Here is a 26,826-nt window from a genome sequence, read left to right on the forward strand (position 1 = left end):
ATTTGGGAGTATTTGCCTTCCCCCAACACCATACAGATCATCAATGTCCGTTGTCGCTTCTTTTCCTGAAGCCCTGGATAAGATGATAATCGTAATGCCACTGCACAGAATCACTGCATTTTTACCAAACTGAGAGGCAAACTTCCCGAGGTGCTCTTGCCCTATTCTCTCCCCGTCTGCCTCTCTTTCTCCTTCCTCCCTTACCCTCTCTCTTTTTCTACCCCTCCCTCTGCAAAAATCTCACTTGAGTCACTTTGGTGTCTAATTCCGGGGACTCCAGGGCTCCCTGCCGTCCGTAACCTTCCATAGCCCTCTGAACCTTCTCCCGGACTCCGCGTAAGTGGCCAGTACCCCTAACTGGACAAAAGTACGAAACCCCAAGAGCCTGGAGTAGATGTGTAGGCGAGGAGTTTCCTCCTCTGTCAGAACATTCTCCATATGGGCACAGATTTAGGCTGAAGGGCACAAAGTTAGACCAGCTCTTTCAGGAATAATCTGGGATCTACGGTATCCAGAGTGGAATCATGATTTGGACCCTGCAACCCAAATATTTCTTACCATTCAAAATATGTTCCATCAAAATAAAATTGCAGGACCGCCTGGGTGGCTCAGTCGGTTGAGCATCCAACTCTTGATTTTGGCTCAGGTCGTGATGTCAGGGTCGTGGGGTGTAGGGCTCCATGCTCAGTGGGGAGTCCGCGTGGAATATTCCCTTCCTCTCTCCCTGACTCCTGCCTCCTTCGTGCACGGGCGCAGGTGTTGTGCTCTCTCTCTCCCTCTTTCCCTCAAATAAATAAGTAAATCTTTTAAAAAATGATAAATAAAATGGCAGACTTTGTTCTTCATATAAATTGCAAATGTCAGGGCACCTACTTCTCTTAATTTCTTCTTGCACGTATACAACCCATTTGGCGGTCGTTCGAAAACAAAAGCTTAGACCAATATTCCCAACAAACAAGTAATAGAATATAAGTAATGAAATGTTTTATTATGAAACTCCAAGAAGCAACTTGTAGGCAAATACAGCTGACTTGTTGATAATGTCTATTATAGCGCTTTTTGCCTATAACAGGTGCTCCATGAAGGGGCACTGAGTACATATTTTTAAAAGAGATACAGTAGAATCATAGTGGGCATATTGGTAATGTTCCTCTTTTAACAAAGAATGAAATAAATGATCTAGATCTGATGCTCCTAGAATGTAAAACACAAGCAAGATTTAGCTATCGTCTTCGAGCAATGCCTTCATTAAGTAACACAGCCTCAGTACAATCCCTTAATTAGTGTTCTCCATGGCTTAACGTAGGTATTTTCATCCTCATTTTATAAATGAATGAAATGAGATTGAGCAAGATTAAATACCTGGCCCCGGTCACACTGTCGGTAAGCCTCTACGCTAATACTCCATTCCAGTCGGTTCTTCCCGAAAGCTCACGTTCATCCTGTGTCTCCACCCTGGGGTCTACTAGGACAGGACCACTGGAATGCCCTTGGGGCAGAACCAGATCAGACACGACATCAGAAGCATGAGGGCCTCTGGCTCTTTGAAAACCCTGCTCGAGAGCAGAGATTTGCTCCCTTCAGACAATCCTTAATAGCGGTTTAAATCCCTCATTAAAACTGTTGAGAACATCGCCATGTCGTGTTAGGAAGAGTTTGCTTTTAGCAAGAAAAAAAAAAGGTGTGTGCGTGGGGGCGGGGGGACTGCTCAGTGAGTCACAGATGCCCAGAAGTGTTTTCCTAAAAGTCTCATAAAACCACCAGCATCCTTAGCAATAATGTGGAACCTCTTGAATTTTGCCAACATGCTCTTCCAGAGTTTGGTAAGAAAAAAAAAAACAATATGTCATTTCCCCTTCATGTTCCTTTTGAAAATAAATCCAATGTGCTCCCTCTCCACCCCTTGAACACTGACATTTTGAGCACCGATGAAATCCATTTTTCTTTCATTCTCTTACATCTGAACTGTCTCAACGTCGACCAGTTGCTCAGGGCCATTTCAGACCATCTTTGCCCTGGTTTGTTATTTCTAGTTCTGCATGTGGTTTTTATTCTTTTTAAAAATATATATAATTATTTATTTACTCATGAGAGACACAGGGAGAGAGGCAGAGACGCAGGCAGAGGGAAAAGCAGGCTTCCTGCAGGGAGCCCGACGTGGGCCTCGATCCCGGGGTCACGACCTGAGCCGAGGGCAGATGCTCCACTGAGCACCCCAGGCCTCCCTGGTTCTTATTCTTTATAAAGTCAAGTCAGATGGCATTTTAGGACTGAGTTTCCCCCCTAAGTACTTTGGTTTTCTCCCCGGATATATAGGAAGCTTCCAGGAATTCATTCATGGTCCTCAGGCCGGTGACTAATAGCCTCCCACCCCCTGATCTGGACTGAAATTCAAAGCCTGCTTCTAGAACAAGAGAGGCAATGCCTTTGGTGATGGTCATCATCGGGACTCCGCCCCCTTGGAGTCCCTGCCCAGGGCCCCAGGGCTGTTGTGACTAAGGAGCAGGGCCCCCGCCAGCAGGGGACCCCACGGACAGGCCGAGGGCGCCCGCGTCAGCCTGGTTCTTCCCAGAGCGCCCGGAAGGCTCTCGGCCCAGGTGCACAGCCTGTCCCCCCGCAGGGACACGAGGCACCCGGAGAGATCAAGGCCCCGGGCTCGGTCCCCGCGTCCCCCTGGGCCGCCGCTGCTCTGAGCCACCTGTGGGGGGGGGGGGCGGTGCCTGTGGCCTCCCAGGGACCCACTGACTCCTGTGGCTCCTGCGAGGCGAGGGGCATCCGGCCTGAGGCCCACCCACGGGCTGGGCGCTGAGCCCTGGGTTGCGGCTGTTTCTCCAGCGTCTTCACTGTGCAAGTGGATGAAGACGGAAGGCACACGCAGGCCCTGCCGGCGGAGCAGGCCATCCAGGTCCACAGGCTCTTCGTGGGGGGCGCCCCGCCGGAGTTCCAGCCACCCCCTCTCAGGAACATCCCTCCTTTCCAAGGCTGCGTGTGGAACGTGGTCATCAACTCGGTGTAAGTAGGCAACTCTGCTCTCTTAAGGGGACCACACGGGGCCACCGCAGACCCAGGGGGTGGGCGGAGAGGCAACAGGAGGAGCTGCCCTCTCGACTGGAAGGGTCAAGCCCTCGCCCTGAGGAGGGGGGGCTGGACTGTTGGGAGGCAGCACCTCGACAACTAACGCGGAGTGTTTAATTGCAATCCCATCCATCAGCCCCATGGACTTTGCGCAGCCCGTGTCCTTCAAAAACGCAGACATCGGTCGGTGTGCCCACCAGAAACCCCGCGAGGACGAGGATGCAGCGGTCCCAGCCGAAGCAGTTACCCAGCCGGGGCCCGTGCCCACGCCCGCCCTCCCCACGCCCACCCCTTTTGGGGCCCACGTGAGTGTTTCCATCCTAGCGCTTTCCCATTGGAACCTGTCTTTTCAGCTGTTTTCCGAGAGAAAATAATTCAGGAGATCTAGTACATCCTACTCCTGGAATCCGAGGGAGGGCAGCGTCTACGGAAGCCCGTTCCCCGGACGCCTTCCTCTGATTACTTTTACTTCTATGTCTGTTCCGCTTTGAGCTTCTTTCTCGTGAAACAGCAGTGTTTTCCGGTGAACAGCCAGCATAGCACAGACGCGTCTACAGAACCAAAAACAAGACCCACCTGTAACATCGCCACACACATGCAACCGTATCCGTTTTCAGCCCCTTTTAGTTGCGTTTCAACTAGTAGACGCCGCATCCTGTGTATGATGTGGTGGCCTCTGTTTTAAGACCGGTAATCCGTGACTAAACATCACGCAGACGTGGCTGCCCGACTACGAGGCCGACAGGCCCTGTCTGGGGCCCAGAGGGAGGCTCACGGCCCTGCCGAGAGGTCGGGGCTTCACACAGGATGGAAATCAGACGTGAGCCAGCTTGAGGTGAGGGCGGAGCAGACACATTCGGAGCCGCTGGGAGACTCAGAAAGCAAAGGAGCATGAGTCTTGTCTTTGCTTGGGCCTTGGGCTTTTATCGAGAACCGTGGTCCTCGGACTGATTAGAACAGAGACGAGGGCCCACGTGTGATCGTTTGGGGCCCGGGGTCCTGGTGGCAAGACGTCTAGGCTGGAGATCTGGAACACACGTAAGCTAGCTCTGTCGGTCATTCTCACCCGGGCCTGCCTTAAATGTCACCTGTGCTAAAGCCTTCATCGACCTCTTGCCCCTTACAAGGAGGAGGTACACTCTTTGCGTTCTGAGGCGTGTGTGAAAGGGGGCGGGGTGCCGTACTGGCAAGAACAGAGGAGCCAAAAACGCAGATTTTTGTGGAGTCCTTCCGTTTCCCTATCTTGATGAGTATGTGCGTGTGTGCGTGTGTGTGACACACAGAGACACGTAGGATGTTCCCTTGTGTGGGGGGTAATCATTCCATTGATTAGAGCATGGCTTTCCGAGTAGACAGCCAGGGTTGCAATGCATACACTCCCGTCTACCGTGAGTATGAATCTGGGAAAGCTACTTAGCCAATCTAGGCCTCAGTTTCCTCATCTGTACAGTGAGTGTATTTATGACACATAAGTCCAAGAGTTAACATGAGGACTTAAAAAAATGTTTCTTAAATGCCTAGTGCAAACTCAACATTTAATAAATGGCCTAACTGCTCTATCGTCGTGATCATAATGACTGCCTCCGAGTGCTGACGCTGCGCCAGCCGCTGCCTAAATGATTGCCATTCAGCCTCATATGTAATTTTCATCATGGCTCTGTAAACGATACATCATCCCATTTTTGGTTTGAGTTAATAAGAATTGTCTAGCCTCAGTCGCCCAGTAAATGGCAGAATAGGAATTTTCGCCCAGGAGGCCCGACTACACAGCCGGGCTCCTTATCACTGCAACGCTCTGTCTTTGTAATTCATTCTACTTTTTCCTCATCATAGGCCATTTAGAGTGCTGCTAGTTTTTCACTGTTAGGAACTATATTCTGATGAGCGCCTCTATTTACCAAACTTTCTTCTTTATTGTCTCAAGACAGATTCTTAGATGGATAAATGTCAGATTAAATGAAGACTATCCCGAAGTTTCTCAAAACGTACCCATTAATTGCTTTTTCCAAAGGTCTCATCAGTTTCCATTCTCACCACCAATGTATCCAAGAGGGTGGATCTCACTATACTCTTTACAGCATACCTGTCATATTTATAATGCTTGCCAACTGATGGGTGCAACACGCTGTCTTGAGCACGGATTTTGAAAACTCTTGTTCATTTCATTTTCTCCCTTAGTTTCCACCATGGAAAGGGTTGTTCTGTAGAGCGATCTGCTGCTCATCACTAGAGATATTTTTGAGCTTGCATCTTTCTAGCATCCCTTCCAGGATTTGGGAAGAGCAAAGTCCTTATGCTTGCGGTGAGCGTAGCGAATAGACTTGTGGAATTGCTATGTCGTACACCTGGAACTAACATAACATTGTGTGTCAATGATACTTCAATTAAAAAAGAAAACATAGCAAAAGCTTTTCTCCCAGGGTAAATAGTCTATAACCTCAAGCATTCTCCATGTGACCTAATTTCTTATTCCTTTATTTCAACACATCAATATTCTTTTTTATTTTTTTTATTTTTTATGTATTTATCTTTCAACAGATCAATATTCTGAAGTTTGAAATGTCCCCTTCAAAACGTGGCACCTGGAATAGACAATATTACTCAAAGTGCCCAGGTCAGGGGACAGCAGTACCTCTCCTTCCATTGGTCTGTCCTTATATTTTATTAAGTATACAACTGAGAATACTTTGGTATTTTAACTGAGTCAATCTGCTGGCTCATCCTCAGTGCCATATTCAGTCAACCACAATCTGGAGAGCCTGTCTACCACTCAACCTTCTCTTGGGTCAGGTCTCTCAGCCAGCCCATCTTGACTTGGTCCAGTTCACTGGTGGAGAAGCTCGCTGGTCCCCAGTCATCACCTCTCTTTGCTCAGTGCCTGCACAAACTCTATTTTATAGGGAGTCTCCAGCATATCCCTCTGTGGTTTCTGGAGATCACATTTTCCCCCCTTTTTTTCTGAAAATAAAGATACTTTCCCATCTGGGACTGGAGATTTTTAACTCATTTAAGTTTTCTTGTAACCTTCTGTTCTAATTCCAATTTCCATTTTCTCTCAGCAGTATGTGTTTTAACTTTTCCGAAACAGAGCGTTCCACTGAGATAAGACAAAAGCAAAAGAGAAGTTGAGTGGCAATCCTGTGGGCTGGTATACAAAGACTCACAGAACACCAGAGCTAGAAGAGACCTTAAAGATCCTGACCCTTAATTGACTCTTAACAAAGCCCTAGAACTTAGCTCAGGGCCTGTCATCACGCACATTACTGACAGTTGGCACTAAAACCCAGATATCTCAATTCCATCAGCTATCTCCCCTTATGCCATGTGGGCATAATTACATTTCTTAGAACCTCCATCCTTATGGGGTTATATTTTTACAGTTTCAGATCATGGGACCATACACATCTTTCCATTTGATCTTAATAATAATTAATTATTCTCTTATTTTCTTAAATGATTTAAGAAATACATATATTTAAGAAATAGGAATAATTTCCTTATTTCTCTTAATAATTCTCTTATTTTCATTCTTTGTGTGGAGAGAAGTGTCTGCTTTTTAAAGGGGACCAAAAGTTAAACGTTCAACAATTTATAACGAATATTTGTCGAGAGCCTACTACATGCAAAAATTAATACAATATCATCATTGCTAGCGAGGGAGAGGGGGAGAGACAGAGAGTGGAAGATTTGAGGAATAAGACGCTCATATAAATGACAAACCCACTATGTGTGGAGGTCAGTGTGGCTAAGAGCGGAGTGTGGGCCACACACACAGCCCGCTGGCTTTCAAGACTGAAAACTGGAAACGTGGCAGGGTGTCCCTGAAACTGCATCCAAACCAAATGATTAGTGGCATCTAGAAGTGTAAAAACAAGTCTATAAAATGCAAATTTTAATATATCATCACACTCTTGTACATAAAATCTTTCAGTTGAAACAATACAAAATGATGACATACTTAGGACATTATGTGAAGTGGATGAAACAGGACATAAAAGCATACATATTGCATAATCACATCTACATCAATAGATGGGAAAAAACACATTAAAAAATCCTTGCAAAAAAAATATATCAGAAGCTAACAGCAGATGTATTATGGACTAGAGATGATTTTCATCATTTAAAAAAAATATATATATATATTCTTACGTGTGTTTTGCTTTCATAACTTTTTCTAAAAGATACATTGAAAGCGGTGGCTTTCAACCTCTCTTTATTCCTCTGCAACATCACATTAAGGGCTGGTTTCTCCTCTGGGCACCCCCCTCCACGTTGGGGGCCGCTGAGAACGACTACTGGGCCTTTTCCAGTGATCTGGGACCGGGGCCTGCCCGCCTACTTCCACTCAGTGGCCTCGGGTGAGTGACTTGTCCTCCCTAAATGTAAAATGACCCTTTGAAAAATAAGAATGGTGCCATCTACCCAGCCAAGGATTATCATGAGGAAGTAAATTATATGCTGTATGCAAAGCACCCAGCACGGTGCCTGGCGCTCAGAAACACCCCAAAATTCTTCCGTGGGAATCGTTAGCCTTTCACGCTTTCAGGGGGAGAGCGAGTGCCAGGAAAGAAAGGGAGTGGCGGGTGTTCCACGTTCAACAATTGCAGACTCCAGTGGGATATGGAGGTCATAGCTCGAGTCTCGCATCATTTTCCATTCTCACCATCCCCTTCCCTTTTCACACCAGAATTTAGATCGTAAGAAGGTCGTTAAGAGCTAAGGCCTGTAGGTTAATTCCTCTGTTCTCAGAGGCCGAAGGGGCTGTCCCCTATGGTGGGTCCCCTCCCCGCCAGCATCTCACACCATGAGGATGCTGTTCACCGGGCTCCAGCGCAGGCTCAGAGTATCCTGGGAAAGCCCTGCCCTGAGGACTGTGTCGGTCCCATCATTTGGACTTGCTGGGACGTCACACAGCAGAGGTCACTGTACGTGTATTATCGCATTTGATAGTGTGAGAGCCCAGCTTCCCGTTATGCTTTTCTCTTGTTCCGTGTGTGGCCCAGTTGGAGCTCATTAAATATTTCTATGTGTCACATCTGTAGAGATCCCTCATGAAGACGGTGGGTGGGGCGGGGTCAGACTGTAGATGTCTATGACCACCGGCAGGTCTACACGGGGTTTGTACCGAGTCTTTATAACCAGCATGGCCGTGTGCCTTTGTATACAATGAACTGGCTGCATTTTCTTTTTTTTACTTGAAGCTTATTGGAAAGTTGAACTTTGAAATGTGAATGCTAAGAAGAGTGATGCAAATAGCCGTGAAGAGTCCCCGTGTCGTTAAGGGCTTTGGGGAGTTGGGGAAGAGAAGCGGGCGGAGAGGGAAAGAATAGGCCAAAAGAAAGCCATTTCTCTCGCAACTTGAGTGCTACGACTTTAAAAGCTAAATACGGTCCATGCCGAAGGACGAGTCAGGTCAACTCCGATATGCGTTTAAAGGGGAAAAAAAAAACTATTTTCCATAGCGCAAGGAACCTCTGTCCAGGTGTTAGCGTGTAAATATTACTGCGGGTGCCCAGGACCTACCAAAGGGGCTCGTGGGCAGAGTGGTCACATAATTCACTTTCTCGATAAACAGCTTGAGTAGGGATTTTATATTTCGGAACATTAAAGTCAGTGCTGTGAAAAGTATCTCCCACTTAGTATGCGTCCGTAAAACAGAGCATCACAAAGAAGCGTGCAACTTCTCAGATGCGATTTGAGCCCCCATTTGTTAGTGGGGTTACTGACTCATGAAAGAGGAAAACGATGCAGTTTTCATGATCGTTCATCACTCGGTGCTTTCAAGAACAAAGAGGCCAGTTTTGATAAATGCAATTTGAATGTCTGCTCTGCAGCAATCTCAGTTCCAGGAGGCTGGCCTACCGACCATGGGCTGCCCCCAGTCCGATAAGTCATTTCCAGGTGTCCGCCAACGACCAGCCGTGGGCACGGCCGCCGCTGTATTCTGACCTGAAACGGAGGAGCTGAGGTGACAAAGTTTTCCCCGTTGCTAACCTGCTGCGTTATCCGACCCTGAGCGCGGCCTCGGGGAGCAGGGCTCCGGCCACCGCCCTCTGCGGCCGTGCCACCCACCGCGCCAGGCAGCAGGGCACCGCCACCTGCACCTGCCAGCATGGAGGAGGAGGAGGAAGAGGAGGAGGAGGAGGAGGAGCAGGAGGGGGAGGAGGAAGAGAAGGAGCAAGCTCACAGCCCCCTAAGCGCACCTCAGTACTTCAACGCGTCCCCACAAGGTGGCAGGGTTGTAACGCATTCAGATTGATGAGTCTGTGGATTTTTTTTTCCTTTTTATTATTGTTGTTTTAACACATTTCAAAGATAAGTGTTTCCAAAATAATACAGGTAAAGTATCACATCCATAAGGATGATGCCTCCTCTCAAGCTCACGTCGGCTTGGAGGAGGAAGCTGTCTTGCAATCGTCATTCTTTTTTGACGCTTCCTTGGAGGGGGCACCTGTGTGGCTCAGCTGCTTCAGCATCAGGTTCCTGATTTTGGCTCAGATTGTGATCTCAGGGCCATGAGCCCCCGTCCCTGCCCCATCTGCCACACTCATGCTCCTCGCTCACTCACTCGCTCGCTCGCTCGGCCTAGTCTGCTTGTCCCTCTTCCTCCCCCTGCTTGTGTTCTCTCTCAAATAGATAAAATCTTCAAAAAAAATTGTTTAAAGCATCCTTGGAATTACCCCCATGAGAAGACCCTTTCTCTTAATCCTCTTAACTTGGATTTCTATAGGAAGCAGGTTGAAAAATAAGACGACCTTATTTGTGTGCAGACCATGAGGCACTTTCTGTTCCATCTCATAAATTCCCTTTAAAATGTTAGAGGGGGAAAGGCGCTTAGGCAGCAGGAGGAGCAGCTGGACCCTTGGAGGGGCCCCGGGAATAGGGCCGAGCCACCAGGGTCTGCGCCCTCCTGTGCACATGCCAGCGTGGAGGCAGGCAATAATATATATGCCAGGCCGGCTTGCAGACTCCCCAGGGGAAGGTGAGGCACAGCAAACTTCCAGTCCCACGTGCCTTTAGCCAACGGAGAGGACAGGTCTACACTTGCCCCAGAATCAGTGCAGAGCACAGGCTGGCAAATTGGCTTCCCATTTAAATCCAAAAATACATACGTATAAAAATTCTCCTCTGCCAGCACTTCTCGGTTCTCTTCCAGCTGCCAGTTTTAGAAAGGAAGGTGATGGAAGGTTTTTTTTTTTTTTAATATTTTTTATTTATTTATTAATGAGAGACCCAGAGAGAGACGCAGAGACCCAGGCAGAGGGAGAAGCAGGGTCCATGCGGGGGGCCCGACGCGGGACTCGATCCCGGGACCCCGGGGTCACGCCCTGGGCCGAAGGTGGTGCTAAACCGTGGGGGGGGGGGGGCCCCGGGCTACCCCCTACAGCTTCTTACGAGACCGCTCACGAAGCCCCTGCGCTCCTGTGGCAGAGGCTCCCCTCCAATGCCGAGGTGGGCTCTGTGGCCTCTGGAAGGCCCGGGGGTGCGGAGCAAAGCATGGCGAGCGGCTCGGGGCGGCAGGTGGGCCTCGGCAGGTGCCCCGTGACCCCCGCCACCGCCGGACTCGGGCCTCGGGGTGTCTGTGGGCAGCGACTGCAGCCTGGGGGTCGCGGCTGAGCCACGAGGCCTCCAAGCCCCTGGGGCCCGTCCTGCGAGATGGGGGCACCCTGGGGCCGCGTGGACAGAGAGCATGTCCCTGTTCTGCCTGCCGGGGTGAGCCCTCCATGGGCGCAGGGGCCGCCATCTGCCCCCGCGGAGCAGCGTCCTGGCGGCTCACACCCTCCCGGCCTCTCCCTTGCCGAGGCACACGCTCCGTGGACAAGGGACTGCGACGCCGTCCTCGTCCCGGAGCCACAGCCTGGCGCTGAGGAGTCAGCTGCCCTTGCCTGGGAAGAACCTTCTGTAGCCTGTGCTTGGGGCCAGAGTCTGGGTCGTTACCTGGGTCCCCTCCGGGGCCTCAGTGCTCTACAGAGCCGAGGGTCACACTGCCACATACGGGCCTGGTCACTGGCAGGGCTGGAGCCAAATGGAAACGCGGGGCCCCTTTTTCCAAAAAGGTGACAGGACGGTGACAGCAGAGCGCTGAGCCACGCAGGCTGGCCCGCGCAAGCTCTCCCGCCCCAGCACCGGGTCTGGGTCCCTGCACGGTGACAGCTGGCCTGGGACACAGTTGGTTCCGGTGAAAAGGCGCCGCGTTGCCCAGCAGCCGCCTCAGGGACCGAGTGGCCCGACAAGTGTAGACACAGCCTCCTGAAAGTCGAAATGCGTGGAAGCCTGCTCGGGGGCGATGGTTCTGGAGAGAAAGTGATGCAGGAGGAGATGGGGGGAACACGGGGGGAACACACACCCTCTACTTGTGTAGCCCAGTGGCCTGCTTGTCACCATCCCCGGCCTGGCTTCTTGGAAGATAACTCTTCCCCAGGGAAGTAAACGTGCAAAGGAAATCCCAGTTTTCTCAGAAACATCCACAATTTTTTTTTCCCATCGAGGGTAATGAAAACAGGAATGGATCAATAAATACTTGGGGGCACATCGATTTGGCAAGTCAAGGGCACGACGTACAGGATTCCCGCTTTCGGCTCGCTCCATCGGGAGACACGCCATGTGGCCGAGGGCACAGATAAGCGGAGGCCGTGGCTCCTGCTAAGGACCTCGAGTGGGACCACGTGCGAACACGAGGCGACAGGGGAGGAACCGTTAGAGAGCAGGATCACATCTTCAGGAGCAGAGGCCCTCAGAGCCTCTTTTTCCCCTGGGTGTTTTACAGGGTCCTTGCGCGGCAGATCCAGAGCCAGCTCTTCTGGTCGGGAGCAAGCAGTTCGGACTTTCGAGAAACAGCCACGTTGCAATTGCGTTTGATGACACCAAAGTCAAAAACCGGTACGTGGTGCCCCACGACACAGGGAAGGAGGGCGGCGTCAGGTCCTGAGCGGTCGCTCCTCCTGAGGCCGAAGCAGCTGCATGGAGCTCGGCCGGGGTCAGGCACACACGGAGAGCCTGGTCTCAGGGGCCCTCCTGCTGTCCCCCGGGGACACTCACCCAGGGCCCGAGAGTAAGAACACGCTTGTGGTTCTCCGCTTTGCACGCGTCTCTTCCCCAGGCTCACGATTGAGTTCGAAGTGCGGACAGAAGCGGCGTCGGGCCTGCTCTTCTACATGGCTCGGATCAACCACGCGGACTTCGCCACCGTTCAGCTGAGACATGGGTTGCCCTACTTCAGTTACGACCTGGGAAGCGGTGACACCAACACCATGATCCCCACCAAGATCAACGACGGCCAGTGGCACAAGGTAAAAGGCCCCGCAATGGCGGTGGTGATGGTGGTGGCGGCGTCCTCGAGGGGGACCCGGTGGCAGCGGCGCCACTGTCCCCGGGGCTCCTGCTGTGCTCCCAGTGCACCTGCTGTGCTCGCACTGTAATCCTGACTCTGCAGCCAGCGGGCTGTGCAAATAAAGCAAATAAAGCAAGTGCCGCCTGCAAGCGCCCACCCCTGGGAAGCGTAATCAGACCCGGGCGGACCCCATTCTTGCCCTGCAGCTGCGGTCCCCCAACCACTGGGTACAAACCAAGGCCAGGGGCGTGTGTGCACCGAGAATACCTGGTGAGGAACGTGGGGCAAGGGAGTGAATTCATCTTAACACTCTACGTATTCAACGTAGAGGAATAATATGGGTTCTGAGATGGCCTTTTCCTCCTCTTAAGGTGCTCACACGGCCTCTCGTTTATGAAATCATATTTGACAAACTAAAAGGCAGGGAACTAACGTGGGCCCTGAGGCTTCCTCCCACCCCCCCCCCCACCCCCCCCCCATCAACCCCTTCCTGCTCTGTGGAAACCAAGAGTCTGGGAAGCTGCTAGATCATGTGCAACGTGCTCTCGGGCAGCGTCCCCACCGATAGCCATTTGGAACAACTTTGGAAACTGGCCTTCCACCCAGAAACTGGGCCCGTGATGGGAACCAAAGGCTCACCTGCCAGCTTACTGCCCTCCTTGGCCGGGCTGCAGGTCTCTACCGCATCGCCTGGTTAAAGTGCACACGCAGAACCAGTCTCTGCGCCTGCAGTCGCCTATTCAGCACAGCTTCCCTCGCTAGACTAGTAGAATGTTTAATTTTGCGGATTTGGTATCGTGAGGTGGTGGGTTTCCTCTATTAACAAATGTCGACTTGGCATATCCTATAGGAAGCCAGAGAACCTGAAAAAATACCATTAAAAAATGCAAAGTCAATCAACTCATTATCCTGGATATAAGAAACGGAACCTCCGTGCTTGCCTGAGAGCTCACGAGCCACAAGTACCGATCTTCCCGAAGGAGCAGGAGCCCTCGTTAAGGCCTATTCTCCTCTCCAGGCTAACAGAATAAATATGACATTTGAAAAATGGACCTATTGTGGGTCCACAATGCGCATGGGATTAAGAAAGAAAGTTTGCTATGAGCAGCAAAGTTAAGGAGGCGTTTAGTTTTGAAGACGCATCCCCACTGCCTCCCAAACCAGAACAGACAAGTGTAAAACGAGATCCTGATCATTCTAATCCTGACATAGACTCATTTTAAACCAAGCGGGGTCACCCACTCCTTTTCCTAAACGCAGGCTCCGGGTGTTTCTTAGGCCCAAGCCAGTCTTGACACCCCTGATTTTGCTCCACCCCGAAAGATAATCCTCCCCACGGCCGAAATCTCAGCATCAGGTGGCCGTCTGTCTTCCTCACGCCCTGTGTACCCACCAGCAGCCGTGGAAACGGCCATGCACCCTCGCACACTGCCCTTCCTTCCATTCTGCACCACAAGTGCCTGTTGGGCAGAGGGACACAGCCTATCTGAGATCGCGGGGCACGGATCCCGCAGCTCACTTAATTCACGACAGGGGCTCCCGACTGGCGAGGATCCTGCTGACAGCAGACCTCTTGATCCATGTGCTCCCTTGCCAATCTATAGGAAAAAAAGGCCTTAATCTAAAGCTCACCCAGGACGACTTTGCACCCTTTTGGAGAAGCTGGAGTCATGGAAGAGGCAGGGTGTGAGGGACACTGTAAAGATGGGTTCAATTTCCCTTCTGGGCCCACTTAGGCCCTAAATAAGTTATTCCATTTTTTCCCCTGACGAAGATCCAAAAAGTTCTCATGTCGTATGCTCAGCCTATTGGAAATTTATCCGTGATTGGCTTTAATGAGTCGTCTTCTTTTCATAGATTAAGATTATGCGAATTAAGCAAGAAGGAATTCTTTATGTAGATGATGCATCCAACAGAACCACCAGTCCCAAGAAAGCAGATATCCTGGACGTCGTGGGAATGCTGTATGTTGGCGGGCTACCCATCAACTACACCACTCGAAGAATTGGTCCGGTAAGGGTCCAATTTACTTTTTACGTGTGTGGCTTAAATAACTGCCTCAGCCCTGTATGTACGTTGAGTTACTAGTTCACACGGGGACCCGGCCACTTATAGGTGTGGCCAAGAGATCATCTTTTCTGAAAAGTGACGGGTTTTCTAGACAGATTTGACCCGGAGAGACAATATTACCAAACAGAGTATGGGCCCTGGAGCGGACGCCCTTGGCTTAAATACCTACCTACCTGGTAACTAGCTGTGTGGTCTGGAGCAGGCTGCTTAATCTTTGTTTGACAAAATCCCCTATTTTGTAAAATAGGATCAGAGCACCAAACAGAAACAAGGTCACTGTAAAGATTAAGTGAGGTGATATGGCGAAAGAGCTTGGACGAGTACTAAGCATATAGAAAGCACGGGGATATAAGGAAGATGATGTCGATGGTATTGTTTCAGGGCTAGAGATTTCGCAAATATTGAGAGGTGGTATTTAGACTACAGTCGTCCAACACTGTGATGTGGCATTTAGGGGACAGTACGGGATCCAAAATGTAAAGTCCTCACTCGTGAGGACTTATAAACCAGTATTCACGAAATAATGCTTCATCAGACCATGTGTCCTGGTTTCCTTTGGAAAACATGACTTTAAGGAGAAGGGATCAGTGTTTTTAGAGAGCGTATTACAAAGGACCGTATTGCATTTCTGGACCCAGAGCACGTGATGGCGCAGAGCCGTCCTTCGTCACAGATGACCGGTCAGCACAGTTGCAATCTTCAGCTTTGGGCTCCCCTTGTGGGTGGGCAGTGTTGCGTTCCTTTCGTAGCTGTTGGACACGCTACCTCGGCCGATCAAAATGAGAGTGTCTGGAGTTCATCACAAGAGCGATTAACGGGTGCCCCTAAAACCGGATGAAATACAGCGGAGCAGAGAATGATTGAGTTATTTTTATGGTCCCTACACTGTAAATGCTCTGTGCCAACTTTCTAGGTCTAGGTGTATGTGCATTTTCCCAGGAAGGACTCCACCGCTTCCCTTAGGTTTGCATGAGGAAGAAGCACTAAGCCAGACTTGATTCTCTTCAGATAGAATGAGATTAGGACAGAATGTGTATATAGTGAGGTTACTACACGATTGATAAAAACATGAAGTTTTTTACAACGAACATAGGGACTAATTAAATATCTGTTTAATCGTAGAGTTGACACATGTTACATTGGTTTCACTCAACATGTAGTTGGACAAATTTATACGTTATGCTGCGCTCGCTGCACGTTTACTACCACCGGTCACCGTACAGTATTATCACACTATCACTGACTAGATTCCCTGTGCTCTACCTTTTATTCCCTTTTATTCATTCCATACCTGCAAGTCTGTACTTGGTCCTCTTCATCCATTCTGCTCATCCCTCACCCCCAGCCCTCTGGCAACCATCAATTTGTTCTCTGTAATTTTGGGTCTGTTTCTGGTTTTTGTTTGTTCGTTCAATCATTCATCCATTTGTTTGTTGGTTTTTTTAGATTTTACTTATAAGTGAAATCATATAGTATTTGTTGTCTCTACTTTATTTCATTTAACATAATACCCTCTAGGTCCATGCTTGCCCCCCAATGGCAAGATCTCCTTCTTTTTCGTGGCTCAGTAATATTCATTGTATATAAATACCATCTTCTTTGCCCATTCATCTATAGTAGGTATTTCCTTTATTCCCTGTCTTGGCAGCTGTAAATAATTCTCCAATAAACACAGGGGAACATGTATCTTTTCAAATGAGTGTTTTCATTTTCTTTGGGAAAATACCCGGGAGTGGAATTACTGGATCACATGGTAGTTCTATTTTTAATTTTTTCGAGAACTTCCATACTATTTTCCACAGGGGCTGCACCAATTCACATTCCTGCCAGTAGTGCGCAAGGGTTCCTTTTTCTCCACATCCTCACAGAAACTTGTTCCTTCTTGTCTCCTTGATTCTAGCCTTTCTGAGACTGTATGAGGATATCTCATCGTTTTGATTTATATTTTCCCTACTGACTAATACTGTACAGCATCCTTTCGTGTCTGTATTTGCCATCTGTACATCTTCTATAGAAGAATATTCATATCCTCTGTCCATTTTTTTAATTGGGCTATTTTTGGTTTGAGTTGCATTTTGGATACAACCCCCTTATTAGACAGTCATTTACAGAATCTTCTCCCAACCAGTAGGTTGCCTTGTCATTTTCTTAATGGTTTCCTTTGCTGAACAAATGTGTTGGGTTTTTTTTGTTTTGGGGGTTTTTTTTTGTTTTGTTTTGTTTTGTTTTTGGTGTAGTCCCAATAGTTTAATTTTGCTTTTGTTTCCCTTGCTAAGGAGACATATCTAGAAAAATGTTGCTAAGGCCAACGTCAAAGAAATAACTGCCTTTGTTTTCTTCTAGGAATCCTATGGTTTCTGGTCTTATATTTAGGTCTGTAATCCATTTTGAGTTTATTCATGTGCGTGGTACTAAGAAAGTGGTCTAGTTTCATTCTTTTACATGAAGCTGCCCAGCTTTCCCAGCACCATTTAAGAGACAGTCTTTTCCCCATGGTATATTCTTACATCGTTTGTTGTAGATTAAACGATCGTGTAAGTGTGGGTTTATTTCCGGGATCTCTATTCTGTTCCATTGATCTACATGTCTCTTTTTGTGCCAGTCTCATACTGTTTGGATTAACTAAAGCTTTGTAGCATCCTTGAAGTCTAGAACTGCGATATCTCTAGCTTTGTTCTTCCTTCTTAAGAATGCTCTGGCTCTTTAGGGTCTTTTGTGATCCCATATGGTACATTTTAGTATTATTTGTCATAGTTTTGTAAAAAAGCTCCTGGTATTTTGACAGGGGCTGCACTGAATCTGTAGATTGCTTTAACAATATTTATTTAACAATACTAATTCTTCCATCCATGAGCATGGAATATCTTTCCGTTTGTGCCATCTTCAGTTTCTTTCATCAGTGCATTACAGTTTTTAGAGTACAGCTCTTCCACCCCCTCCATTAAGTTTATTCCGTGGTATTTTATTCTTTTTGGTGCAATCATAAGTGGAATTGTTTTCTAAATTCTCTTTCTGCTACTTTGTTAACAGTACATAGAAATGCAATCGATCTCTGGGTATTAATTTTGTATCCTGCAATTTTACTGAATTCATTTCTTCTGGTGGAGTCCTTAAGGTTTTTCTATGTATGTTACATCATTTGCAAATAATGACAGTTTAACAGTTTAACTTCTTCCTTACCAATTGAGACATCTTTTATTTCTTGTCTGATTACTGTGGCTAGAATTTTCAGTACTATGTCTAATAAAAGTGTCAAGAGTGGGAGCGCCTGGGTGGCTCAGTCGGTTAAGTGTCTGCCTTCAGCTCAGGTCATGATCCCAAGGTCTTGGGATTGATCCCCATGTCAGACTCTCTGCTTGGCAGGGAGTCGGTTTCTCCCTCTCCCTCTGCCTGCTGCTCTGCTTGTGCTCTCTCTCTCTCTCTCTCTCTCTCTGTCAAGTAAGTGAATAAAACCTTTTATTTTTTAAGTGTCAAGAGTAGACATCCTTGTCATATTCCTGATCTTAGAAGAAAGCTCTCAGTTTTTCACCATTATGTATATTGTAAGCTCCAGGTTTTTCAGATATGGCCTTTACTATGTTCCCTCTAAACCCCACCTTTTTGACAGTTTTTATTGACAGATGTTGAATTTTACCGAATTTTTTTTTCTGCATCTGTTGAGAGGATTATGTTATTTCTATTTTCCACTGTGTTAAATGTGATGTATACTGTTGATTTTTTAATATTGGGCCATTCTTGCATGCCCAGAATAAGTCCTACTTGACTGTATTTTCCATATATTACAGAATGTGATTTGTTAATATCTTGTTAAGGATTATTTTTGCATTTATGCTCATCAGAGATATTGGCCTATAGTTCTCTTTTTGTGTGATATCTTTGTCTGGCTTGGGTATCAAGGTAATGCTGGCCTCAGAGAATGCATTTGAAAGCTTTCCTTCCTCTTCTACTTTTTTAAAATACTTTGAGGAGAATAGGTATTCACTCTTCTTTAAATGTTTCGTAGAATTCACCTGTGAAGCTATCTGGTCTAAGACTTTTGTTTGTTGGTAGTTTTCTGATTGCACATTAAATTTTCTTACTAGCAATTTGTCTCTCCAGATTTTCTATTTCTTCTTAATTCAGTTTCGGAATATTGTACATTTCTAGATATTTATCCATTTCTCTAGATTATATGCCAACTTGTTGGCATATAATTTTTCATAGTATTCTCTTATAATCCTTTGTATTTCTGTGGCGTCAATTGTTCTCTTTCATTTTTTATTTTATTTGGGTCCTATCTTTTTCTTTTTTTGATGAGTCCAGCTAAAGGTTTATCAGTTTTGCTTATCTTTTCAAAGAACTAGCTCTTGGTTTTATTGCTCTTTTCTATTGTCTCATTTATTTCTGCTCAGATCTTTATTTTTTCCTTTCTTCTATTCACATTTGTTCTTGGTTGTTCTTTTTCTAGTTCCTTTATGTGTAAAGTTAGATTGTTTACTTAAGATTCTTGTTTCTTGAGGTGGGCCTACGAATTGTTATAAATTTCCCCCTTTGCACCAATTTCTCTGTGTCCATTGTGTTTTCATTTTCATCTGTCTCCATGTATTTTTTAATTTCTTCAGTGACTCATTGGTTGTTTAGTAGCATGCTGTTTAGCAACCACATTTGTATTTTTTCCAGTTTTTTTCTTATGACTGATTCTTAGTTTTATACCAGGTAGCCAGAAGAGATGCATATGATCTCAGTCTTCTTCAATTTATTCAGTCATATTTCATGGCCTAACTTGGGATCTACACTGGAGTATATTCCATGTGTGCTTAAAAAGAATGTGTATTCTATTATTTTGAGGTGCAATGTCCTTCTGGCCTAGTGTGTCATTCAAAGAAACTATTTTCCTATTGATTTTCATCTTGGATGATGTATTCATTGATGTAAGTGGGGCATGTATTGCTGTCAATTTCTCCTCTTAGGTCTGCTAATATCTGCTTTATGTACTCAGGTGCTGTGGTGTTGGGCGCGTTGATATTTACAAGTGTTATATCCTTTTGTTGGTTGATCCCTTATCATTGTGTAATGCCCTTCTTTGTCTCCTGTTACAGTCTTTGTTTTAAAGTCTATTTTGTCTAATATAGATACTGCTACCCTGGCTTTTTCTTCTCTTCCATTTGCACTCTATAGCTCTTTCCATCCCTTCACTTTCAGTCTGTGAGTGTCTTTAGGTCTGAAGTGAGTATTTTTGAAGTAGCAGATAGATGGGTCTTGTTTTTGTAGCCATTCTACCACTCAGTGTCTTTAGATTGGAGCATTTAGACCATTTATGTTTAACGTAATTATTGATAAGTATGTACTTAATACCATTTTGTTAATTGCTTCCTGGTTGTTTTGGTAGTTCTCTGTTCTGTTCTTTTGTTCTCCTTGTGGTTGATGACTCTTTGTCGTGTCATAGTTGGCTTGCTTTTTCTTCATCTCTCGTGTATCTATTATATGTTTGGGGTTTGTGGTTACCATGAGGTTCACATGTAACATCTAAGTACATAGGAGTCTCTGTTGATCACCATTTAAATTCAAATACTTTCTAAAAGAACGTATGTACTCCCTCCTCCACATTTTATGTATATGTTATCATATTTTACATCTTTTTATTCATGGTTTTCTTACATCTAATTATGGCCTTGCCCATTTAAAGAAGTCCCTTTAACCTTTCTTGTAAAGCCACTTCAGTGATGATGAACTCCTTTATCTCTCCTTCAATTCTGAATGATAACCTTACTGTGTTGGATATTATTGGTTGTAAGTTTTCTTTTTCTTTCCACACTGTGGATAGATCATGCCCCTTTCTGCTGGCTTACAAAGTTTCCGCTACAAAATCAGTAGATAGCTTTACGGGGTTTTGCTAGTCATAATTTGGCTTCTGTCTTGTCGATGTTAAAAATCCTCCCTTTATCTTTAATCTTTGGCATTTTAATTATTATGTGTCACTGTGTAGACCTCCATGGGCTCATCTTGTTTAGAACAATCTGCGCTTCTAGAACCTGGAAGTCGGTTTCCTTTCCTAGGTCATGAAAAGTTTTCTACAATCTCCTATCACACAAGTGTTTATTTGCTTACTGTTGTCCAAGAGCCTCATTTTTTAAGAATTCTTTTTCCTTTCTGCTGCTCAGCTTGGGTGCTTTCCATTACCATCTTCCCGGCTACCGATCTGTTCTTCTGCATCTGCTAATCTACTGTTGAGCCCTCTAGTGTATTTTTTCATTTCAGTTACTGTAGTCTTCAAAACGGATTTGGTCCTTTTTATATCTTTTCTTTGTTGAAGTTTTCATTGAGTTCTTTCACTCTTCAGTCTAGGAGTATCTTTACAGTCATGATTTAAAAATCTTTATTAGGCATTTCGCCTATCTCTGTTTCATTTAGTTCTTTTTCTGAAGTTTTGTCTTGTTCTTTTGTTTGGAATGTATTTCTCAGTCTCCCCATTTTGCTTGATTTTCTGTATTTTGGAACAGCTACTTCTGAATTTTAAGAAGTGGTCTTATGTATGGTCATCCTCTGTGCAGAGTGCATGTGCCTGGTGACACTTGCTGGCTGGCATGGGCTGGGGGTCATAGGGCACTCCATGCTGGGGCTGCTCTGGTGAGATGGCTGGAGATGAACTGGGCATATGCTGAGTGGTCCTGAAGGTCCCTGCAGAAAGGGTACTTTGATAGGACAACTGAAGCACAGGTATGTACAGTTCAGGGGTTCCAAGGGCTCTCCACACAGAGGGCACCCTGGCAGGACAGCTGAAGTGGGTAGAAGCTGGGACTCTTCTTGCAGACGATGCCCTTCTGAGAGCTAAACTGGGATGCAAGCTGGACAGTCTGGGGTGCTCCCCATAGGGGGTACCCTCATGGGACAACTGGAATGGAGGCAGGGCCCTGGAGGTTCCTGGGGCACTCAGTGCAGGGAGCATCCTGGTGGTGCTCAGTTACTCATCAGTCAGGAGGATTTGGAGTGCTCTGCATCAGGGTCACCCTGGCGTGCCATCTAGAGCTGAAGAATGCAGGCCTGGGGTGTTCCAGCATGCTTTGCTCATGTGTCACCTTGGTATGATGGCTGGAGCCATAGGGAGCATGACCCAGGGTGGCTCAGTGTGTACCACCTTGGGGTCACCCTGGTGGGACAGTTGGGGCTGATGTGAGCTAGGGGCCTGGGCTTACTGAGGCGATAGCCCAGCAAGGGCACCTGGACCCTGCTACGGTCCATGCGATCGAGGTGGATCAAGTCATGGCTCCCACCGGCCCATCTGACTCACAGAGTTCCAGCAGCTCCCCTGCCGTTTAGCAGGGTTCTAGGCCTGAACCTTTCATATATTTTCTATACCAGACACATCTGCCCTTGGTGCCTCTACTGTCCCTGCACGTGGCTGTTCATAGTGTTGGGGGCAAAGGTTCCCACCGTTGCCTTGTCTCTTGCCATTCTCTTTATCTTTTGTTGTGCTGTTCAGTCAGCCTTCGATTCTTCTTCAGGAGGAATTGCTTTATAAACAGGTATAGATTTGGTGTGCGATGGAGATGAGTTCGGGACCTTCCTTCCATCACCATCTTGGACCAGAACATACCTAAGGAACTCATTAAAGGTCATGATGTTCATCTGGAGCACGTGGTTTCTGCAAAACCAGTGGTCCCCCGCCCCCCCCCCCCCGAGACACAGTGTACACTATTCACACTATCAGAGCAGGCTAGGTACAGGCTATAGGCATCCTTGTTGAAAAGCCCCATGCAGGATGCTCCACACCCACTGTGTGAAGCCTGGTGTGATAGGAGGTCCCGGGAGGTCGCGGGCTGTCTTAAGACGACTGGGTGATGATTACAAGCACAGAGCATCCCCACAAATCACGAATTCCATATCAAGGCAAAATTCTGGTAAACCCTGATATTTGATTTTTTTTTTTTCTGACCTGAATATGTAGGTGACCTACAGCATTGAAGGCTGCATCAGGAATTTTCAGATGGCAGAGGCCCCCGCCGATCTTGAACAGCCAACCTCCAGCTTCCACGTTGGAACGTGTTTTGCTCGTGCTCAGAGAGGAACATATTTTGATGGAACAGGTTTTGCCAAAGCAGGTGAGGCACTCCCACTTTTTTCTTGTTGAATATTAACAGGTACAGACATTAACTTCTTGCTGTTATTGGAAAATAAAAGTCCTGGATTTCTTAAATTAGTTTACTTAAACTAGAAATAAAAATGTATAGAAGTAATACCACAAACTTCAAAGATTAATGTACCTGATTCTGAGGCAAACGAATAGAAAAAATAAAGTAAAAGGCTATTTGGAGAGCTTATTCCATCTCCTTCCCTAGAGATCAATAACAGCAAAATGAATTTAATTCTACAAGAAGGGCCGTATGTTGGGGCACCTGGGGGGCTCAGTCATTCCTTCGGCTCAGGTCATGATCTCAGGGTCCTGGGACCAAGCCCTGCGTCGGGCTCCCTGCTCAGCCGAGGGTCTACTTCTCTCTGCCTGCCCCCCATTCGAGGTCTCACTCTCTAATAAATTAATTAATTATTTTTTTAAAAAGCCCATATGTTTATGCACATAATTGATCTACTTTCCAGTTTTCCTTGTGTACCTTTCTGGAGATGAGGTAGCATTTTTCTTTCTTCCCCTCTTCAATTCCTTGCAAGGCTTCATGCCACGACCTCCCACACATTCACCCAGTGCACACGTCCCGGCACCTGTTTCTCATCGATGGTGATGGTGAGTAGCAATTCCCTGACCTCACGCATGTGCACCTTCCCAGTGAACATCTCCAGATCAGGCCTGGATCACATTTTCTTTCCAAATGTACGATTTGGAAAGAAAAATATGAAGTATCTTCTATATAATAACAAGAATAGACATTATCATACCTTGAGACGGACTGTTCAGGCCTTTCTGCCCGGGCTCTCTGGTTCTGGATCAAACCGGACCAGAAACTTAGCCACGTCCCCAGCTGCCCACAAGTCCTGCCAGTCCCTCCGGAGGCTGTAACACAGTCTACACAATACGTGGACACTTACAGGAGGTCACGTCGCTGGAAACACACAGCTTCTTTTAAACCTTTTATATCTTTGTCCTAAAAAACTTTTCAGCCATCAGATCACCATGGCTTTTGCTGGTCACCTCTGTCTTCAGCTGAACTGCTTCGTGTTGTTCTTTTTAATGATTGTATTTATTTATTCCTGAGAGACACACAGAGAGAGGCAGAGACCCAGGCAGAGGGAGAAGCAGGCTCCCTACGGGGAGCCCGATGCGGAACTCGATCCCAGTACCCCAGGATCACACCCTGGGCTGAAGGCAGACGCTCAGACCCTGAGCCCCCCAGGGGCCCCCATGTTGTTCCTTTCCCCTCCTTACCTCTCCCTTTCAGAGACAAAAACACGCACTTTCTGTTTTATTTTGCAGAACAATTCAGCTTCTTTTTCTCTTAAAATCTGCTCCAAACCCACCTTTGCACATCCAAACCCACCAAGGTTCTCTGTAGAACAAGAAGTTTTTCACATAACAGATACTACCGTTCATTGGAGACAATCACAGTTACACAGAGCATTTATTTCTTGCCTAGTAAATAGAAGACATGCAGAGAATTTCCATGAGTTCTTCCTTAATACTCCATGCCACTGATTTGTGATCTAACCCACTCTTAACAAATGGCTTTGTTTCTGAGAGGCATATCTTAAATACTCCCTAAAAGATTAAATAAATCAATGTACCCAATATAAGAAATTATAGAAGAAACCTCCCTGGATGAACTGGGAAAATCTGTTTATGTCCCAGGATCTTTTCCTTCGAAATTGCACTTGCAATCCCTTTCTTTATTAATAAAATGGGAACTTCTGAACCCTTTCAGATCACTGTGGCACAATAATCTTCGAGTGGCCTCATAAAATCTTACTGAATAATCACTGAAATGCTTGACTTAATCCAACAGTAAGAATTCCAACACAATTATACATTGCTGTGAGATTCTTTGAGTTAATCTCTGTGTGTGTTTTTTCATCCATTTATTTATTCAACAACTATTTATTAAACCTCCCTGGGTGCCAGATATTTTGGTAAGTGCTGGAATAAAATTTTCCTCGCAGAACTTACATGCTAGGAGGGAAGGCGACCAAAAAATAAGCAAAAACTATGAAGTGTGTTATATGATACACTGTTGGAAGTATAGGCCATAAGAGAGTCTGGAACTTATTATAACTGATTAATATCTGAGCTGAAATCTAAATTCATTACACTGTACAAATTGGAATTCACAATCCCTCAGCTCTAATCTATAATTTAAAAAAAAATCTTCATTTTACAGTTGGTGGGTTCAAGGTGGGATTGGACCTTCTTGTAGAATTTGAATTTCGCACAACTAGAACCACTGGAGTTCTCCTGGGAATCAGCAGCCAGAAAATGGATGGAATGGGTATTGAAATGATTGATGAAAAGGTGAGTGCCAGCTGTCTAAATACTTCAGATTGCCTCATGTCCATACGTAAGAACTGCTGTTGTGAAGCCCTGCCGATACTGTGTTGGGAGAAACTAGATTGCATCTTTTCATCCTTCTAGATTGTCTCTACTGTGTGTTTTCAGCACAACTACTCTGTAGACCAGGGTAAAGTTTAAATGTGCTGATTCTACAGTCAGCCAATTGTATTGACAAAGGATGGGCCAAATGGTTTTAGATCTCAAGCTCTACTGTGTTGCTAAAAGTACACCGATATTCTCTCTTTGTGAATACGTTGTATGTAAAACTATAGATCCCAATGGAAAAAGAGGAGGGGGGCCTGGACTGTCTAAACTCAGCCTTTGCCTCTTCTCACACAGTAGGCACTTCTCCGAAGTCAAGGTGGCTAGCTAACGTGTCAGTTCTAGATGTTGATTTAAAAACATCCTGCTACCATTTCCAAAAAAAGTGCCAATTCATAATAAATTTATATTAGTATAATAAATTGTGTCCGTTGGCTTACCATGGACAAGCTAATTCTAAACACCCATCCAGTCCCTGCCTGCCCAGGAGCAGCATCCTGCACTGAGATGACCCGTGAATAGCCTGTGAACTACAGGCAGCAGGGAAAGAGGCAGGCAAAGCAAGAAGTTACCCAGGTTTTCCCTCGGGCTCTTCAGTAGGAATCCCGCTCCATCTCTGGGCCTGTGTCCGCTCTACGGTGCTGTGGCCTCCCAAGGGGGAAGACCACGCAGTGACCTCAAATATGCTTTCTGTTGCCTCGTCTCTCCCTCCGGCCTTCAAACCATCACCAAAGGCAATGAAGCAAAAAGCTCCAGGAGTACGGAGGCAAAAGGGGGAAACAGATCGGCAGCAGCTCATGGCTTTGCCGCGTTTTCAGACACGTTCACTACACAGCGTCAGAGTCAGCCTCGCCCCATCACCTGCGAATAACCACTACTATCAGTTTGCTGAGGATCAAGTTCCATTACAATGCATTGTATTTCTCCCCAAGTCCTGCTCTTACAAACTCCACCCAATATAGTAAAATCTTAGTACTCACATCACCATTTAGTTTACAAACTTTTTACCTATTGCAGTGTTTCATCTTCTTTTCAAAACCCCTACGTCTCTCCTATTCCCTTGTCAAATGTGTTGCCAGACTGACTGTTTTTAATGTTTCAATATGTTTCTTTCCTTCATCAGCTTCAAAAAGAACTCTGTCATCTCAAATTTCAGGGACTGTTCCATGTTACTGAAAACAGATTTTTCTCATTTAGACATGAACTTCCAATCTAAGTTCTTCATTGTTAAGAATTTAACTGGCCTTCTGGCTCAAAGTCTTTGGCACCTGTGACACATCAAGCCTGCCCAAGAAAGTAATTTATGTTATTCTCCATCCTGCATATAAAATGGAATCCATGAAGGAAAAAAAAAAAAGAATACATGCAATTAAAATATCAAAAGCTTACATTTAAAAAAAAATAATCCTCTAAAATGAATTTGTGAATCGAATTAATGAATCACTCTAAACATCTTTTAAGAAATTTTATAGGGTTCACTAAGGACTCTCACACTCTATAAAGATCCATGCTAGGATTTGTCCCGGTGTATATGAGGTACCTTTTTGGTCAGCCAGCCTCAAATTATATATCGCATTTTCTGAACATGGAATTATTACTAGTTTCACACACCTTGTCTCTTGCTCCCAACAATGCCCAGAAGCAAAGAATATACTTTGTGACTCCTGGTTATTAAATTTGTATTTTAATTTCTGCAAACTCTTTTTAATTTTTAAAATGCCCCAGATATGTTCATTTCTAAACCATTCCAGCTGATGCCCTTCCTACAAACATAACATTTTTTGCTATGTGAACCATCACGATACCTGTCTAATGAAACCATCTGTGACTGTTCCAC

The 26,826-nt window shown here is 46.1% G+C and overlaps 1 protein-coding gene and 1 long non-coding RNA gene across 4 annotated transcripts in view; one reads left to right on the forward strand and one right to left on the reverse strand.

Annotated features, from left to right (window-relative positions):
- The window catches only part of LAMA2 (laminin subunit alpha 2), a 583,497-nt gene that overhangs the window by 547,272 nt on the left and 9,399 nt on the right, over positions 1-26,826 (forward strand). For all 3 annotated transcript variants that reach the window (XM_049115400.1, XM_049115407.1, XM_049115415.1), the window contains 7 exons: positions 2,836-3,012; positions 3,212-3,380; positions 11,846-11,958; positions 12,179-12,368; positions 14,267-14,422; positions 22,404-22,557; positions 24,778-24,908. In XM_049115400.1, the coding sequence (XP_048971357.1) occupies positions 2,836-3,012; positions 3,212-3,380; positions 11,846-11,958; positions 12,179-12,368; positions 14,267-14,422; positions 22,404-22,557; positions 24,778-24,908 (1,090 nt within the window). The remainder of the gene's footprint in view (positions 1-2,835; positions 3,013-3,211; positions 3,381-11,845; positions 11,959-12,178; positions 12,369-14,266; positions 14,423-22,403; positions 22,558-24,777; positions 24,909-26,826) is intronic.
- The window catches only part of LOC112644557 (uncharacterized), a 59,280-nt gene continuing 45,381 nt past the window's right edge, over positions 12,928-26,826 (reverse strand). The window contains exon 6 of the long non-coding RNA XR_003126494.3: positions 12,928-13,272. This is a non-coding gene — a long non-coding RNA (uncharacterized LOC112644557). The remainder of the gene's footprint in view (positions 13,273-26,826) is intronic.

This window comes from Canis lupus, chromosome 1 (genome assembly GCF_003254725.2).
Source record: "Canis lupus dingo isolate Sandy chromosome 1, ASM325472v2, whole genome shotgun sequence".
Classification (NCBI taxonomy): Eukaryota; Metazoa; Chordata; class Mammalia; order Carnivora; family Canidae; genus Canis; species Canis lupus.